A 20,269-nucleotide genomic window follows, 5' to 3' on the forward strand; every position below is an offset into this window, starting at 1 on the left:
TTCAGAATTCATCCTGCTGTTTTGGCAGCAGTCACATCATCAATAAATACAAGAGAACCGGTTCCATTGGCAGCCATACATGCCCACGCCATGACACTACCACCACCATGCTTCACTGATGAGGTGGTATGCTTTGGATCATGAGCAGTTCCTTCTCTTCTCCATACTCTTCTCTTCCCATCACTCTGGTACAAGTTGATATTAGTCTCATCTGTCTATAGGATGTTGTTCCAGAACTGTGAAGGCTTTTTTAGATGTTGTTTGGCAAACTCTTATCTGGCCTTCCTGTTTTTGAGGCTCACCAATGGTTTACATCTTGTGGTGAACCCTCTGTATTCACTCTGGTGAAGTCTTCTTTTGATTGTTGACTTTGACACACATACACCTACCTCCTGGAGAGTGTTCTAGATCTGGCCAACTGTTGTGAAGGGTGTTTTCTTCACCAGGGAAAGAATTCTTCTGTCATCCACTACAGTTGTTTTCCGTGTCTTTTGGTGTTGCTGAGCTCACTGGTGCATTACTTCTTTTTAAGGATGTTCCAAACAGTTAATTTGGCCACACCTAATGTTTTTGCTATCTCTCTGATGGGTTTTTGTTTTTTCAGCCTAATGATGGCTTGCATCACTGATAGTGACAGCTCTTTGGATCTCATATTGAGAGTTGACAGCAACAGATTCCAGATGCAAATAGCACACTTGAAAGGAACTCTGGACCTTTTATCTGCTCCTTGTAAATGGGATAATGAGGGAATAACACACACCTGGTCATGGAACAGCTGAGCAGCCAATTGTCCCATTACTTTTGGTCCCTTAAAAAGTGGGAGGCACATATACAAACTGTTGTAATTCTTACACCTTTCACCTGATTTGGATGTAAATACTAGCGAGCGACCCATTATCGGCAAAGCCGATATATCGAGGGTCGATATGCACTTTGCCCGATATATCGGAATCAGCCTTTTGATTTACCGATATTGCTAATATTTCGGGAAAGTGCTTGTATAATTTTGTTTCCATATTTTTTGAGCTCATGAGAAGCTATTAATCACAATCGAGAAGTTACGGGTTTTGGTTACATTGATAATCTGTAATAATATCCTTTGATTGTATTTCTCACCTTACCTGTGTGATACATATTATTGAATTTTGTTCTATAACTTGTGTTTATTACCAGTTATATTTTGACATTATTCTGCACTGATTTTTATTTAATAAATATATATATATTTTTGCACAAAATTGTATTCATCTTGTCTTCAAGTTAGCGCCAATAAACAATCTCGAGTTTTTCTTGATTTATGGAAATAGGTTGAGAATCTCCTTAAAGAGGAAGTAAACCCTCCTCGGACACTTTTACCTATAGGTAAGCCTATGATAAGGCTTACCTATAGGTACTGTAAATATCTCCTAAACATGTACCGTTTAGGAGATATTTACCTTACATGCATCCAGTGACGTCACTGGCGCATGCGCTCTGAAGGAACGGCCGCCCGTGCCGTTCCTTCAGAGTCCCGTGCCGTGACTTTCAGCTCCCGCGCGCGTGCGTGGGAGTGACGTCACCGCGGCTCCGGCCAATCAGATGGCCCGGATGCCGCGAACCCGGAAGACGGGCGACTGGACATGTCGCCCGTCATACAGGTAAGCGATCTGCACGGCGGGGGCTCGTTCTAAGGTAAGTATTGCATAATGAGCTAGTTTGCGATGCATACTAGCTCATTATGTGTTTCTCTTACAGGTTACCAAAAAAAAAAAAAAACTTTGTACGGGTTCACAACCTCTTTAATTATAGATCCTTGCTTATATGCATAAATAGACACTGTTTATCAGAGCAGTATAAATATTCTGACATATTTATAAAGCAGTGAATGCTTTGTGAATGTCACATTCAATGCATTATAGATACACATTCATGATTCATATAAACATTCCCGATATCTCTACAAAAAAGTTGCACTTACCAGAGTTTTTTTTAGATAGTTAGAATGAAAGATTGATTGAAGTGATTAAAAGTATTTTTTTTTAAAAAAAATACAAACATATTGTACATACAGTGCCTGCTCTGCGCAGTGGTTTTGCACAGAGCAGCCCTGATCCTTCTGTTCTCGGGTCCCCTGCCGACGCTCCTGATTCCTCCCCCCCCTGCCCCCCTCAAGCTGCTTGCTATAGGAGTACACATGGATGCTCGCTCCAGAGCTGTCTTTGATTGACAACAGCAGGAACCAATGATAACCAGCTGCTGTCTCTGAGCCAATGAGGAGGCAGAGAGCCGGATAAGCAGGTGCTCTTGAGCACTTCGCTGGATTGAGATCAGGCTTAGGTAAGTATTGTGGGGGGCTGGAGGGAGCTGCATACTGAAGGTTTTTACCTTCATGCATGGAAAAAAGCTCATTGTACAGCTTTCTGCTGCTGATTTCTAATTGCTTGGTGTAACCTATGAAATGGCAATGTGTTTATCTAGTATTCTAGATAGCTCTTCTATAATATGCATCAATACTTCCATAATACACATGATATATGATAAGAGATGTAGAGTAAGACATGTAACTTCATGAACCTGGCACAACACAGCTAATATGTTCAGGTTTATTACAAAGGTAAAATACTGCTCCTATAGCACCTCTTCTAACTGGAGACGTGCTTCTGTACAAATGTTACATAACTATAGCTTTTAGTGCCTTTACATGTCCTCAGCTGACCTCTTAAATGATCATTTCTCTACAGAATCTAAGAACCGATGTAGTGATTGATGTTGGATACACTATGAATGAGGCTGGAGTAGCCGAACAGGTTTGTAAAGAAATAAATACATAGTGTTCTAATTAATTTATATTTGCTTGGTTTATATTTTACCACTACACCTATCTTTATTTCTACATGAGAATATGCTATGGTTTAGAAAAGTATACATTTTACGTTCTCTGCGAAGGCTGTCACTTATCCAGTTCATGGTATCTCCAGTACTAGCCAGTCACATTCAGCTGGAGGTGTTCTGTCAATTTGAAGATTGCTACTCACCCAAGTAGCTTCACTAAAGTATCTTCTCGGGTGAATGTCAAAACCTGGTAAAACATTAGAGAACAAGTCCAGTTAAATGTGATCAACTATTAAAGTAGAAGTTCAGCCATAACCTAACTAACTTTAAACCTACTCGCAGCCTCATTCTAAATTTAAACTATCTAGCCCGAGCTCTATGGGTGACCGTCTGTAAATTACATCAGGCTTCCTCCAATCCAGTCCGCAAAAACAGAAAAGAATGCTATCATTTTCTGTTTTGTTTTTCAGGACTTCGTCAGAGCTGGAGGTAGGGGGTGTAAACGGACAGAAAACCATTTACTGTACATCCACTTTTCTATAGAGCTCCATGGACCTTCTGATCAGGTCCACCTAAAAAACTGACAAAAGGACCTCATTGGAATGCCCGAGTGAAAAGGGCCTAAGGCTTGTGGTGTCCCTATTAAATAAAATGTTGCAACCGGTCTGATTTGTGTAATTACAGTGGATCTGATTTACTGTATGTGGATTACCTTGAATAATTTGTAAAAATCAATTCTTAGAGTTGTGATTTTTGCTCTTTCCACCCTCATCTAAACTGAATGGTGGTGGTCATTCAGCACTTTCTCACACTCTCTATGAAGCCTGCCCAAACTATATTTCCCATGACCCCTCATCAATCTGTTTTTGCATAGAATGGGGTGTGCCAGTAGGAGAATTGGTTAGTGTTGTTGGGGTATGGTTTATGCAAATCAAATATAGTAAAGGCACCAGGTAAGTGTGTAGAGTCTGCAAAGTCATCACAGCAGAATTATTTCACATGTAATAATACTGTCTGTTAATGTATGGTGTAAACCTTTCCTTACTCTAATTGAAAGGAGAACCTTTGATCGTCAGTATTTGTGTGGAAACCTAGTTGATCTGCTTTAGTTGTAAGATGTGATTTTTCACCTACACTGCTACAACAAAACACAAAAAAGGAGACTTATGAGATGGTGGCTTTACCATGCAATCCCAGGTGATGTCATTGACCAACTAGGGACATGGCCAATATGGTCATGACCATATCTGATCAATGATGTCATGGGGATTTTTTTGGAAATTAGAAGGACCCATGAGTGTTTCTTGTGTATTTTTTTTTTTTTTTTTTTTGCGTGAGGTTTTTCCTTGACATCCATACCAGACTCTCATCAACGTAAAGGGTCTGGGATATTTTTTAGGAGAACCCTACACCCCCCAGACATGTTATTTAACTACTTCCTGCTGCATATACACATATATGTGGTCTAACAGAAGTGGGCTGTCTTCTGTGAGTCCACATATACAGTATGTGTACATGTGTTTGTGCTGGGAGCATGTGCCACAGTGCACAGTGCTTTCAATGAGAGCCCCAGGTCCTATAGTCAAAATTGGGAATCAGAAAGCTCTGATCGCTGTGATAGCCTCTGATTGGCTATCACAGGGGTTAATCACTGTGCAGCCTGACCCTGTATTTTCTTTTTCTCCTCTTAAATGGAGAAAAAGATACAGTGTCTTTTTCACCTTGCTAGAGGAGAAAAATGTGAATAAAAACAAATGTGTGTAAAAAAAAAGAAAAAAAAAAAAGAAAGAAAAAAATTGATCAGGGCTTGATTTAGGTTGGTGTCAGGGTTAAGGTAAGGGTCAGAGTTAAAAGTCAGGATCAGTGTATTTTAGGTACTATTTCAGGTAAAAACAACAAATGACATACAATCTATGGTATCACTGTGATCATAAGGAGCAGGAGAATTTATTTTGGGTTGTTCTTTGGTGGCAGGCAAGAAACATACAGCCAATTTTTTCAAAATGATTTTTTTACTATTTTGTGCCAGCATTACTTTGACATTATTAAAGAAAAAAAAAAGAAACAGGAAATATCCATTACCATTTACCACCAAATGAAAGCCCAATTTGTCCTGAAAGCAAGTTACAGTATAATTCACCTGGTTACACTAAGCAGGTGCGCTAAAATATATAGTTAAGCCCCGTACACACGTACCGATGGTCGGCATACAAATGTTCGTCTTTTCTCCCCGGGATGTCGGTGTCTGTTGAAAAGTGCAAAGACAGCACAAGGACAGCACAAGAATTTTGTCTGCAGACTTCAGCTGACTGCAGAAGTGATGTCATGTAATGGTTAACTTTCCCTGTGTTTTTAATTTTCTGAGCATGCCCAGTCTTGCAAATCTGCGGTCTGTCGGCCGAATTGTGTACTGACAGGCGAACAATCGTCCGTTCTGGTGTCCGCAGACAAAAATTTTCATGTTTGCAAGAAAGACTTTTGTCCGCGGATTGTGCGCAGACATCTGTCGGAGGCACCATACTAACACGCGTACAATCGGCAGATCTTTCGTCCGCCGACGTTTGTATGCCGACGATCGGTACGTGTGTACGGGCCTTTATACTAACACTTGTCAAAGTTGCAAAACTGTGTCTAGGCGTTAGGATTTGTTTTACCCTTGTCATTAAGGAGTAAAGAAATTTAGCTTTTTTTAATATTGACCCTAAAGCATTATTAAAAAAAAAAAAAAAAAAAACAGTTTAACATTTGGCTCCCAGTAACTTCAATAGTGTTTGGATTTTGGCACCTGAACTTCAGCATTGTTTGGGGAACGAAGGTCAGTTAAGCTCATCACCATCACTCTGGCACTAAGGAAAAAATGTTGGGAAGCAGGGTTAGTGTCTGGTATTAACCACTTAAGCCCTGGAAGATTTTACCCCCTTCCTGACCAGGGCCTATTTTGTGATTCGGCACTGCGTGACTTTAATGGACAATTGCGCGGTCGTGCGATGCTGTACCTAAACAAATTTGACGTCCTATTTTTCCCACAAACAGAGCTTTCTTTTGGTTGTATTTGATCATCTGTGCGATTTTTTGATCATGCGCTATAAACAAAAAAAAGGGACAATTTTGCAAAAATAACAATATTTTTCACATTTTTTTATATGAAATCCCCCCCCCCCCCCCCCAAAAAAAAATTTAAAAATCAAAATTTTTTATCATTTTTGCCCAATTTGTTTTTTGCTACATATGCTTGGTAAAAAAAAAAATCACAATAAGCATATTTTGATTGGTTTGCGCAAAAGTTATTGCGTTTACTAACTAAGGGAAAGATTTTTGTCATTTTTGTTGTTTTTTTTTTTTAACGAGTAATGGCAGCGATCTGCGATATTTTTGTGGGACTGCGACATTGCGGCGGACAGATCGGACCCTTGACTGACATTTTTGACACTTTTGGGGGTACCAGTGACATTACTACAGTAATCAGTGCTATAAATATGCACTGTTACTGTAAAAATGACACTGGCAGGGAAGGGGTTAACTTTATTGGGGAAGGAAGGGTTAAGTATGTCCCTAGGGGCGTGTTTCTAACTGTGATTGGACATGGCTACTGGTGTAAGAACAGAGATAAACGGTCCTACATAGTAGAACCATGTGATCTCCATTTTTACACAGGGGAGAATGACAGGCGGCTTTGTTTACATTAGCCGCCTGCCTTTCTCCCTCCACGGCGAACGATCGCGAGTGACCGCTCGCCCACTATTGGCTCACAAGCTAGTGACAGGCTAGTGACGTACCAGTACGTCACTTTGCCTGGCCGGGGCTGACCGCCGCAGTATATGTACTTGTGGCGGTCGGCAACCGGTTAAACTGTACCCCTGAAGTACAAGGTTTTTAAGTTGCAGGTGAGATGATGTGAGTATAGGTAAGGCTCTTTTTAACTCTTTCTGGTGCATGTGGTCAAGTGAAGCAATTACTTTTACCATTGCCTAGTATAGGAAAGTACAGGATCATTTTAGGAAGATCATTTATTTCATACAAAAGAATGTGATGTATATGTTTATTTAAACAGGATAATTTGCTCCTCTGTAGGTGATATACTTTCCTAAATATCCTTTTCATTTTCCTCTAAAATAATTTGTTATGGCTACATATGGTGGAAGTACAAATTAAACCAATTCAAAGCTGTTGGGATATTCTGAATAATATAACAGGATTGGCTTGTTATATTATTAAGAATATCCCCACAGCTATAATATAACTAGGAAATGTGAGCTCTGTTTCTTGCTAATGGCCATTACTGGGCCCCACAGCCTGGAGCATTCATTAATGAGGCTTATTAACTTCAAACAAGACCAGATGCTATTTTCTATTGCACACGTACTATAAATTCAACCCAGTTCAGTTTATTCTCTGTGATTCTATATTATTATTAAACCACTTGACCTCCGGAAGATTTACCCCCCCCCCCCTTCCCCTTTTCATGACCAGGCCATTTTTTGCATTAATTTAATTGACAATTGTGCGGCCATGCAAAGCTGTACCCAAATAAAATTGCATGTTATTTTTTTTCCTCACAAATAGAGATTTCTTTTGCTTGAATTTGATTACTACTGCTTTTTTTTTTTATTTTTATTTTTTTTTGTGCTATAAACAAAAAAAGACCAACAATTTTGAAAAAAAAAATATTTTTTTATTTACTTTCTGCTCTAAAACATATCCGAAGAAAAAAAAATCAAATGTCATCATAAATGTAGGCCAAAATGTATTCTGCTTCATGTTTTTGGTAAAAAAAATCCCAGTAAGCATATATTGATTGGTTTACACGAACGTTATAGCGTCTACAAACTATGGGATAGATTTATGAAACTGTTAAACTCACAAGAGATTTTTTTCTTTGATTTTTCTCTAAACTGGCTATTTAAAGTATGACCTACAATAAGAGCAGTTGGATGAAAGGTTTAATGCAGTATAACAAGGACAAGGGAGAGGAAAAGGAGAGAAGGGCAGAGGGATGTGCTTTAAAAACAGGCACAGTCCCTCCAAATCAGAGACAGTGTGGAGCTGTGTTCAGGTAGCATTCTGTTTTTTTATTTGCTAATATACAGGTCCCTCTCAAAAAATTAGCACATTGTGATAAAGTTCATTATTTTCTGTAATGTACTGATAAACATTAGACTTTCATATATTTTAGATTCATTACACACAACTGAAGTAGAGCAACCCTTTTATTGTTTTAATATTGATGATTTTGGCATACAGCTCATGAAAACCCAAAATTCCTATCTCAAAAAATTTGCATATCATGAAAAGGTTCTCTAAACGAGCCATTAACCTAATCATCTGAATCAACTAATTAACTCTAAACACCTGCAAAAGATTCCTGAGGCTTTTAAAAACTCCCAGCCTGGTTCATTACTCAAAACAGCAATCATGGGTAAGACTGCCGACCTGACTGCTGTCCAGAAGGCCATCATTGACACCCTCAAGCAAGAGGGTAAGACACAGAAAGACATTTCTGAACGAATAGGCTGTTCCCAGAGTGCTGTATCAAGGCACCTCAGTGGGAAGTCTGTGGGAATGAAAAAGTGTGGCAGAAAACGCTGCACAAGGAGAAGAGGTGACCGGACCCTGAGAAAGGTTGTGGAGAAGGACCGATTCCAGACCTTGGGGGACCTGCGGAAGCAGTGGACTGAGTCTGGAGTAGAAACATCTAGAGCCACCGTGTACAGGCGTGTGCAGGAAATGGGCTACAGGTGCCACATTCCCCAGGTCAAGCCACTTTTGAACCAGAAATAGCGGCAGAAGCGCCTGACCTGGGTTACAGAGAAGCAGCACTGGACTGTTGCTCAGTGGTCCAAAGTACTTTTTTCGGATGAAAGCAAATTTTGCACATCATTCGGAAATCAAGGTGCCAGAGTCTGGAGGAAGACTGGGGAGAGGGAAATGCCAAAATGCCTGAAGTCCAGTGTCAAGTACCCACAGTCAGTGATGGTCTGGGGTGCCATGTCAGCTGCTGGTGTTGGTCCACTGTGTTTTATCAAGGGCAGGGTCAATGCAGCTAGCTATCAGGAGATTTTGGAGCACTTCATGCTTCCATCTGCTGAAAAGCTTTATGGAGATGAAGATTTCATTTTTCAGCACGACCTGGCACCTGCTTACAGTGCCAAAACCACTGGTAAATGGTTTACTGACCATGGTATTACTGTGCTCAATTGGCCTGCCAACTCTCCTGACCTGAACCCCATAGAGAATCTGTGGGATGTTGTGAAGAGAAAGTTGAGAGACGAAAGACCCAACACTCTGGATGAGCTCAAGGCCGCTATCGAAGCATCCTGGGCCTCCATAACACCTCAGCAGTGCCACAGGCTGATTGCCTCCATGCCACGCCGCATTGAAGCAGTCATTTCTGCAAAAGGATTCCCGACCAAGTATTGAGTGCATAACTGAACATAATTATTTGAAGGTTGACTTTTTTGCATTAAAAACACTTTTTTTTTTTTTTTATTGGTCGGATGAAATATGCTAATTTTTTGAGATTGGAATTTTGGTTTTTCATGAGCTGTATGCCAAAATCATCAATATTAAAACAATAAAAGGCTTGCACTACTTCAGTTGTGTGTAATGAATCTAAAATATATGAAAGTCTAATGTTTATCAGTACATTACAGAAAATAATGAACTTTATCACAATATGCTAATTTTTTTAGAGGGACCTGTACATATTGGTAAATATTAGTAACAGTGTTCAGGTATATGTGAACCCTCACTTTGTAAAACACTTGTGTTTAGATATAAAAAGAAAAAAAAAAAGTTTTATCATTTTTTTAAAGTAATAACATAATTTCAGTTCTCAGCTGCATAGGGAGTGCAGAGAGCTAGAGGACAAGAGGTCTTCCCAGTAAATGGTTGTGCAGAGGAAGGTATGTCCGATCATTGGAGGAGAGCAGGCTGAGGTCCCAGTAAAGCCAGAAAACTGACCGTGCTGTGCTTTCATGCCTAGCATGGACAGTTTTTATTAAGAAAGCAGAGAGACTGGCAGGAACACCAGGTAATTTACACAAAGAAAGCAATACAAAGAGAACAGGATTCCTTTTTATACACACACATGGTACAACAGAGACATATCAAGAATATGAAATGTTGGGATAACATTCTTTATGGGGTAGACAGTCAGCAAAAACTCCAACTTACATGCATGTAAATACAACAATGTATAAGTGAAAAGGTGCCTTAGATAGATTGAAATTTGTCAGGTTTAGCAAGGACCGGATGAATTTACATGTGTGGCCACTGCAGTTGAACACAAGCTGATGTACTGATCAACTTCTGTTCAACTACTCTGTCAGATAAAAGCCACTTGATCAGCAGCTGCAGGACTAATGTCTATTCTGACAATGAGGGAATTCCCCCCACTGTCAGAATATAATAGCACAGCAGGAAGGATTCTCCTATCCACGTTGAATGTGTGGATGAGGGGGATCTGTTCAGTTTTTCTTGTTCAGCCTGCTGGCTAGCTTAAAGCGGTTGTATCCTCAACCGCTTAAAAGAAAAAAAAAAACCCTGCAGGACAAAGGCTCATTATGAAATGCTTACCTTAGAACGAAGCCCCAACACGGTCGTCTGGACAACGCTGAGGGCGCTGTCATGTTCCCTCGGCGTCTCTTCCGGGTTCGGCGGCTCCAGTGCTGTGAGTGGCCGGAGCCGCGATGACGTCACTCCGCGCATGCGTGCGGGAGTTTCACTTTCCAGCAAGGAGCTCTGAAGGCTGCATGCAGGTTTAGGAGATATTAATTGTACCTACAGGTAAGCCTTATTATAGGCTTACCTGTAGGTAAAAGTCAAATAGCGGAGTATACTACCGCTTTAAGTATTGTACTTTCAACTCTCTATCATACTCCTACTGTGGGGTGTAATTTCTCTAGTGCTTGCCATCATTGAAGAACGTAGAAATGTTTGAGAGACCCTTATGTCACATTTCTGTATACATAATCCTCTTGGAGTGTTCAGAACATCTAATAACTGCTTTTATATCTCATTTTTTATAGGTCAAAAATGCAATAAACCGAGGACTAGGACTTTACATAAATGAAGATTTGAAGTATGTGATGCCATCTTCTCCCACTAATGGAGAACAGTCCAACCAAGCAGCTGATGTGATCAGTAAATATATGCCTGAACAGCTCAACATCTCTCTACTACCATCATCTCCCAACCCAAATGTCAGTTGTTCGCCCAAGGCAAGTTAAAAGGCGAATTTAGTTAATCAAAGAGAGTATGTTACAAAAAACAAATGGCAGCCTGAGAACACTTAGATGGAGGCTGTCATTCCTGGGCTGAACATTACTTCCAGCCAATAATGTCATTTGTGGTGAAGGTGGATGGGTTCAACTTGGCTGCTCTGAAACGAGAATTCAACCCAGAAATCAAGATGAATAGCTTCTTTAGAGGGATTCTAATCTAGCGAGTTTGCTTTTTAATAAATTCCATTTATTCTAGTTATGCAAAATATAGTAAAAAAAAATCAGATCTTTGGAAACACACTAAGATTACTTTGAATTTAAAAAAAAAATGGTACAAGATGAATAGGATATTGAATTCATGGCTGTCAGGCATTCATTATTTTGTATAATGTCCAGAAGACAGGGTGGAGGCAGGGGAGGTGCTGCCTTGGGTGCTGTGCTGCTGGAGGTGCAGCTGAGACACGGACCTCATGTGATTCTGCATCTCCTAGCCCTGTCCTTTAATTACCCTGGTAGATAGCAACTCTCTCTGTGTAACTAGCAGCACCCCACTCTGCTGTCAGTGTGATCGCACATCGCTTTGTATCAGGAGATTTAGGCACTTCTTATATATAAAACACAGAGGTCTGATGATTACACAGGGAGAGTGGCGTTCTCCCTGTGTAATCTGCAGGACTGAGCTGATCTTGGATCCTGATCTGCATTCCTTTACTATTGCAGCTTTAATTTATGAATTACTGTCTTGTATAAATGAAAAAAAAAAAAAGCCACTCACTCACTTGTTTTGCAGTGTTTATAAATAGCACTCAGGTGCCACTGTGCACATTAAGGCCCCTTTCACACTTGTGCGACCTGTCCTGTGACTTGGGACTGCAAAGTCGCATGACAAGTCGTGCTCCATAATTTCAAATGAGTACCGTTCATATCTGTATGACTTCAAGTCGCAACGACTTCAGAGTAGTGCCTGCACTATTTCGGGACGATTTTTATGCGTTTTGAGCTTTCTAGACATAGGCATTGCTTTAAGTCCAGTCAAAATTGCGGTAAAGTCACACAACTTTTAGGTCGCATACAGAGTTCCACTGGTTTTTGTGTTTATTAAAAGTCAGCAGCTACAAAAAGTGTACTCACCTGTCCCACGGTCCAGCGATGCACCCGGCGGAAGCCTAGGTTCTCTCCCTCTTCTCCCCCCGGCATCGCTACTGTGGACACCCGGCTGTGACAGCTTGCAACTTCACAGCCGGGAGTGCACTGCGCAAGTCACACTGTGTGCCCTGAGTGGACATGTCCCAGAAGATTGCAGGGAGGGAGGGGGAGAGGAGAACTTCCGCTCGAGCCGCCTAGGCAGCCTGAGTGGAAGTGGGAACAAGTATCTGTCAAAACTAGGTACCCGCTCCCCCCCAAAAAAAAAATTACATACCAAATGTGGCATGTCAGGGGGTCAGGAGGCCCTAAAGCAGAAGTTCCACTTTTGAGTGGAACTCTGCTTTAATGGCTGTGAACCAAGCCAACCAGGGACAAACACTGGTTTACAAAAACTGTGTACAGGCTCTGCTCTGTACTTGTAGTGATTGGTCATCACAGCGATCATGCGGTACAGCAATCATGTGATTGGATATTACAGCAATCATGTGGTACAGAGCCGATCTGAATGGCTCTGTACCACGTAATTGCTGTGATGACCAATAAGTACAAAACAATGTAGTGTTTACATTAGTGAGCCTGCCCCTTCCTCTTCCATTAAAGAAAGGAGAAACTAATGACGAAACGACATACATATTTCAAGCGACTGCAGCATGTATTCAAAGTTGTGGACAATTTTTATTCCTTTCACCTCCCCCTCTTTCCTCTTATATATTTCACATCCATTGCTGTGAACTGACCTGTAAATAATCAATTCACCTCCCTTGTCCTGCATATCTAAACAACCCCTTCATCTTTATCTTCCCACTGTATGTGATCTGTACATTAACTCCTTAATTTCTTCCTCCCTCTGTGTATAACCTGTATGTGTTGGATCTAGTGCTTCATTGCAATTCTCTATCTTTTAACTCCATCAATGCCAGTATGTTTCTTCTTTTCCAAAAATTGTGGCAAAAAATGAGATCACCTTGGAGTGTCTTTTTTCATTTTGGGGAGTTTTGTAGTGCTCAGGCATTTTTATTTAATTATTTATAACAGAAAGTAATAGAAACAGTTTATTTGAATAAAACCAGGAACTTTGCATTAATGGAAGTAAGGGTGCCAGATGGAAGAATCCCAGGAACGCCAAATGTCAAGGCTCACAGGAGTGATGGTTGGAGGAGAACTCCAAGTCTTGATAAAGCGAATGCGAGCGATACACGTAGTCACGGCAATGGGGACGATTGCGTTCCACACTGGTTCTCTTTCGAATGAGTGATTCTCTTCCTTCCTGATACTGCATGTTTGCCTTGAGCGCCGCAGTGACGGCTTATTCATCTGCCGGTGGAGTCCGGCTTGATTCACCTCTAACCACCACACATGTGAGCCTCTGCATTTGGTGTTCCTGGGATTCTTCCATCTGGCACCCTTACTTCCATCAGTGCTCTTGCCCTCTTCGAGACCCGGTGTGGTAAGGTGCCTCTGTGTTCCTGGTTTTATTCAAATAAACTATTTATTGATCATTGATTGTTGACTTTGGATCCTGCTCTGGTATTCATGTTTGTCAGTTCATGTGCGCTGTCAACTATCGTTGTATATTCCGGTAGCATCAATTCCTATGCTTCTGACTGGCAGCACAGTGACACTGACTTTGCACATTGGAGTCCATCTGTGTTCACCCTTCTGCATAGGGGTCACACTAGAGAGCACCTGGAACTTTTTTTTTTTTTTTTAGCCTTAGGCCTAGCCTAGGTTCACATATGTGCATGTGCGCCATGTGTGAGAAACGTGGAGAAAGAAGTCCCCAACTCAAATGCATGAAAATGCATGTGGGTGTTAATGCTTGGGGATGCCATTACCAATTCATGGCACCCCTGCTTGTCTGCTAAAGAGCAGCATGTTTCTGTGCGGGTCAGGAATGCGTGCGGTTTTGTATGCGTTTTTGACCTGCATATATGTGAACCTAGTCTTAGTTCCCATCTCTGTGCCATCCTCTTTAGACTATTGGGATATTTTTTAAACACCCTTTTGTCCCCCCAATCCTATTGCATTCTCCAACAGGTATCCAAGTATGACCGAGGATCCTGAGAATAGTGAGAAAGGTATTTTGGTGGTCCTAGTATCACTGGCATATCATCATTGACTCTTCTAATCAATTCATTTGACTACTGAATGCAAGCAGAAGGTATATCCAGCAGCTGAACCTTTGCTCATTTTAAAAACTTTAAAATTCAAAGTCCAACCTAAGCACAGATTCCAAAGGTTGACTGCTATTATTACCTCTATTAAAGCCTCTTCTGTAGCACTCAGTAATTCAGTATAACTTTTCTTGCTGGTTCTGCCTTTCCCTGACTTTATGGCTAAGGTATGTGAACTGTATTCCAATGTTTAACAAGACTACCTCAGTGGCCAGTAACGGCATTCTAGTTAGACATTGGTAAGACACTTGGTGGAGGTTAGCCATCAAATCAAACCATAGTAATGAAGTAAAACGAAATCAGAGAGGGGCACCATTTTTTTTTCTCACTAATGAAATCAATCGCAGGCATCTTGAAGTATTTGCATTCAGGTAGGACCTTTGCTCCTAGTATGTTAAAGGGGTTGTAAAGTCAGGAGGTTTTTTATCTTAAAGGAGAAGTCCAGGCAAAACCTAACTAACGCCAAACCTGCTCTGTGCCACATTCCAAACCTAATCTTTCTAACCCAGTAAAGCAAAAATCGCTGTACGTAAGTTTTCCGCACCCAATCTGGTCCGGTTTCCAGCGGTGAAAGCTCCTTGCAGGAGAGGACCGACAATGGCTGTGAAATGCCTGGGAAGTGATGTAACCCACAGACTTACTATGGGGCTTCCATTGTTGGATGCCTTTCCTGCACCCGCCTCCACGCTAAAGCCACCGCTGACAGCTGATGCTGGGATCGGCTGCAGAATAGGTGAGTACCATGATTTTTTTCTTCACTGGGTTAGATAGGTTAGGTTTGGAATGTGACACAGAACAGGTTTAGCATTAGTTAGGTTTTGCCTGGACTGCTACTTCTGTGTGCAGTGCTCCCTAATACTTACCTGAGCCCCCTCTCTATCCAGCGATGTTCACGAGTGTTTCCTTGTCCAGGACTCTCTCTCCTCTCTCTCCACCAATGGCTCCCGCTGCTGTCAATCAAACTCAGCTAGCCAATCAGGAGGGAGTAAGGGTGCGGGACTGAATGGCAGCTCCATGTCTGAATGGATACACGGAGCTGCAGCTTGGCTTGGGTGCCCCCATAGCAAGCTGCCTGCTGTGGGGGCACTCACAGGAGGGAGGGGCCAAGAGCTCCAGCCCGGGACCCGAGAAGAGGAGGATCTGGGCTGCCCTATGCAAAACCAACTGCACAGAGGAGGTAAGTATAACATGTTTATAGCCTTTATTTTCAGACATATAGCAATGTGCAAAATGGGCGGTAAACCATAGTAAGTATAAAATGTCATGCTTCATTGTTATGTACCCTCTAAAAATGTGTCAAATTAAACCACATAATACTGTATAACTCTGCAATAAGTAACTAAAATCATACAACAAGCTACTGTAGGGGTTGCAAAGTGTAATATATGAACCTATTTTGTTGTGTTATGTGTGTTACAAATCTTAATTAACTCAGTTTTGTGTTTTTGTTTAGGCTCTAGAAGATGTGTCACTCTTTCTCTGTTCGTCTGTGTTCTTTGCCATAAAGGATGCTATACTGGCTGCCCGACAACACATTGGCCTTCCTGGAACTATTTTACTTCCCATCCCTGCCAGGCCTCAACATATCCGGATGGCATGCGGCAATCACCTTATAGAATCAGAACAGACGTCAAACACACAAGAACCAACTGTTCACACAGCAGAAACTTGATGTCCAATATTAATTCACTAGAGTAGCAATTAGAATCGGAGAGCTCACTAAGGGACACTTACAAATTAACGGACCTAAAAAGGTGCTCTAGCTGATGGAAATTTATATGAGAACATACTTTATTACAGAAAGGGTGGGGATTCAGAGATTAACCTTTTGACGGAAATGGGAGAAGCTAATACTGGCAAATTCTGTATAAAACCCAAAAAGGAATGTTATTTTCCTAACACGCATACACTACACTCATATCAACAAGGACAATTGACATCTGTAAAAAAAAAAAGTTTTCTACTCTTAAATGAGGAAATATTTAGTAGCTCAGTCAAGCTATTAAAATTGCTACCAATTAATCGCTAAGAGTAGCTACTGTTCATTACACAGATGGATCAAATTGCTCACTACTGTATGAGCTATTGGTACTACTAAAGACCATGGGACTTTTAAAGGTGTCACACATACAAATGATAATGTGTTTATTAAAATTATTTGTTTATTTGATATAATAATAAAAATGTGAAAACAATAATGTTGCCAGCAGTGTGTTTTTATACCAATAAGAAGTACACCTGTATCCTACCCTTAACCACTCCCCTGGGTAGGCATTATATCCCGAAAAAAGAACATGACCCTAGAAGATGCTGATGGTCAGGAAATAGTGTGTGTGTGTGTGTGTGTGTGTGTGGGGGGGGGGGGGTAGCTTCTTTGACACCTTTCCTAGAGCAAATCTGCTTCTTCAGAAATATGGTACATACACTATACTACCAAAATTATTGGGGTGCCTGTCTTTACATGCACATGAACTTTAATGGCATCCCAGTCTATAGGGTTCAATATTGAGTTGGTGCACCCTTTGGAGCTGTAACAGCTTCAACTCTTCTGGGAACGCTGGCCACAAGGTTTAGGAGTGTGTCTATGGGAATGTTTGACCATTCTTCCAGAAGCGCATTTGTGAGGTCAGGCACTGATGTTATAGAGAAGACCTGGCTCACAGTCTGCATTATTCGACCCAAAGGTGTTCTATTGTGTTGCACAGTCATGTTGGAACAGGAAGGGCCAACCCCAAACTGTTCCCACAAAGTTGTCCAAAATGTCTTGGTATGCTGACTCTTTAGGAGTTCCCTTAACTGGAACTAAGGGGCCAAGCCCAACCCCTGAAAAACAACCCAATAACATAATTCCCCCCCTCCAACAAAATGATTTGGACCAGTGCTCAAAGCAAGGTCCATAAAGACATGGATGAGAGAGTTTGGGGTGGAGGAACTTGACTGGCCTGCACAGAGTCCTGACCTCAACCCTATAGAACACCTTTGGGTTGTTCTTCTAGAAGATCCCCATAGACACACTCCTAAACTTTGTGGACAGCCTTCCCAGAAGAGTTGATGTTGTTATAGCTGCAAAGGGTGGGCCAACTCAATATTAAACCCTATGGACTAAGACTGGGATGTTATTAAAGTTCATGTGCATGTAAAGGCAGGCGTCCCAATAGTATTGGTAATTTAATGTATGTGCACTGCCATGCCTAAACCAATTATATTCCATGGGAGACTGCAAGGGGTTAAAAACAAACTGCTTAAGACCAAACTGCCCCGACACGAAGAGTAAATTAGTTTCACGCTGACTAAGGGGTTATTTGATCAGGGACGTTTACCCCCTTGATCAATAAAAGACCAGTATAAACCTTGATCACTACTCTCAGCAACTCATTGCCAATGATTTTAGTAGCATGATTGAAGCACTAAAAATTGCCCCTTGCGCTTTCATACTTAAAGTCAAGTTGTCTAACCTCAATGAGCCAATTAAGAGTGTGGCCAAAGCTGTACTTCAGATATTACTTATCTTGTTGTCTTGCACTGTGTTGTTCCTCAGAAGGGGAACTAAGCAGGAAGGCTGTTACACACAGCAGTTATCATTCCCATTTCTGAAATTCTTTTTCTATAAGATATATGTATATAATACAATATAAATGCTTATTTTGCATGCTGTAGCTGTACTGGTCCTTTAACCCTTTTCCTACTGCCACTTTAACTTATATGCTAGAGCAGTAGGAGGTTGTAAACAAGCTCACGGCAGCTGAAGCAGCCCTGAGCTTTTGTTTATATTTTTCAGCAGACTCTGCACTGTCTTGTAGAAGTGATCTGGTTGGCTGTAATGCCACCTGATCACTTACACAGTCCTGTTCATGGTGCATCCCCACATACTGTATGCTTACCAGGTCCTCCTTTTCATCTTAGTTGTTGGGACCCAAAAAAACTGTTAGGATAACAGAGATTGAGAGCCATCTGTATTCCAATTTTCCCTATGAGCAATTAACCCATAAGTGCTGACTTCTAGACACTTATGGGTTCAAATCTGTCATACCCAGCCAGCAAGGGAGGTAAAAAGCAGATCTGGGATTCTGTGTATTTTTAAAATTTGCAACACATATTGGAAATCCCTAGGCATACTGAAGTAAGCAGAATTATTCTAGCACAATCATTTATGGTTAACGTTAACTCAAAACTGATAAACTGTAAAGGTTTTAAAGCATTGCCTATTGGCATTTTTGGGTATTGTGAATATAAATATTGTTTAAACATACTGTATAAATATTGTTCAAAACATTTTATCTTTATCTGTACCATCATTCTCTTTGTATCTGTACTAACATTTTCATCTGTGTTTTTTCTTTTTATGTTACTTCTGACTTTTCACAGTATTACAGTATTACATAAAATGCAAAAAATAAATCATTTTCGATTTACAGCAACTAGTATGGATTAATAGCCTTCCAGAAAAAAAGCCTCTCCCCATCATAAAAGACCACTATAAAAAATGTATTGGTAGTTTCTGGTACAGAGGCTGTTGCGCCTGCGCCCCTGCCTCTGACACATTTTCCTTTGTCAACAGCCCTAATTGTAGAGTCTAGACTTCTAAAATGGGCACTGAAAGTATAACTAAAGGTAAAACGTTTATTTTAGTTTCGGATAGAGTGCAAAGGGATTACAACCCCTGTCAGTTTTTATTGCTGTCTGTGCCCCCGTTGGGGAGATTTACCCTCTCTATTAGTCCTGTTTACTATTATCATTGAAAGTAAAAGAAAATCCCAAATTGGGTTGTCCCCAGAAAACTAATAGATATGTAATGTATATCTTCCGATGGGAACACTACTTCTAGTGACCTGGGGTTCCCTAAAGAATTTTCTTAACCACATAACGACCGCCCACCACAGATATACTGTGGCAGGCAGCCACTGCTGGGCAAAGTGACGTAGGGGTACGTCACTCGCCCACGAGCCTCTAGGGGGTGAGTCTGCCCCGCCGGAGGCGTGATCCTGCCCCTGCTCGTTCCCTGACATCCCCGCACGAGTGACCGGCGGCTCCGATGTCCGCCAGCCACTCGCGATCTCCTGCTGGAGAGGGAGAAAGGCAGACGGCTGATGTAAACACAGCCGTCTGTCTTTCTCCCTGATGTAACTGCAGAGACTATACGATCCTGCTATGTAGGATCGTATGTCTCTGTGGTAACATCAAAAGCCACACCCCCACACAGTTAGAATCACGCCCCTAGGGATACATTTAACCCACTGATAACCAATAAAGTTAACCCCTTCCCTGCCAGTGTCATTTTTACAATAATAGTGCATATGTATAGCACTGATTACTGTAGTAATGTCACTGGTACCCCCAAAAGTGTCAAAAATGTCAGTCTAGGGTCCAATCTGTCTGCCGCAATATCGCAGTCCCGCAAAAAAAAAAACGCAGATCGCCGCCTAGTTACTAGTTAAAAAACAATAAAAATAATATAAATCTTTCCTGTAGTTAGTAAACGTAATAACTTTTGTGCAAACCAATCAAAATACGCTTATTGCGATTTTTTTTAAACAAAAATATATAGCAGAAAACAAATTGGCCTAAAATGTTAAAAAATTTTGATTTTTACATTTTTGTGGGGGGGGAATTTCATATAAAAAATGTGAAAAATATTGTTTTTTTTTTTCAAAATCGTCTCTCCTTTTTTGTTTATAGAGCAAAAAGTAAAAATCGCACAGGTGATCAAATACCACCAAAAGAAAGCTCTGTTTGTGGGGAAAAAAAACAACATCAATTTAATTTGGGTACAGCGTTGCACGACTGCGCAATTGTCTGTTACAGACACGCAGTGCCGAATCGCAAAATAGGCCCTGGTCTTTGAGCAGCCAAATCCTCCGGGGCTTAAGTGGTTAATTTGCAGGGATTTTCTCTTACTTCCTGTTTGGCTATGAAGAG

The 20,269-nt window shown here is 41.1% G+C and overlaps 1 protein-coding gene across 1 annotated transcript in view; it reads left to right on the top strand.

Moving 5' to 3' along the window:
• LOC309557971 (aldehyde oxidase 1-like) overlaps positions 1 to 16,241 on the top strand; it is a gene marked incomplete at its 5' end in the record, with an annotated part of 174,120 nt that extends 157,879 nt beyond the window's left edge. The window contains 3 exons of the mRNA XM_082260860.1: positions 2,721 to 2,786; positions 10,839 to 11,030; positions 15,807 to 16,241. Coding sequence (XP_082116986.1) covers positions 2,721 to 2,786; positions 10,839 to 11,030; positions 15,807 to 16,025 — 477 coding nt within the window. The 3' untranslated portion in view covers positions 16,026 to 16,241. The remainder of the gene's footprint in view (positions 1 to 2,720; positions 2,787 to 10,838; positions 11,031 to 15,806) is intronic.
• Positions 16,242 to 20,269: the final 4,028 nt, after the last annotated feature.

The sequence above is a fragment of the Pelophylax lessonae genome (genome assembly GCF_965119305.1).
Source record: "Pelophylax lessonae genome assembly, chromosome: 6".
Taxonomy (NCBI): Eukaryota; Metazoa; Chordata; class Amphibia; order Anura; family Ranidae; genus Pelophylax; species Pelophylax lessonae.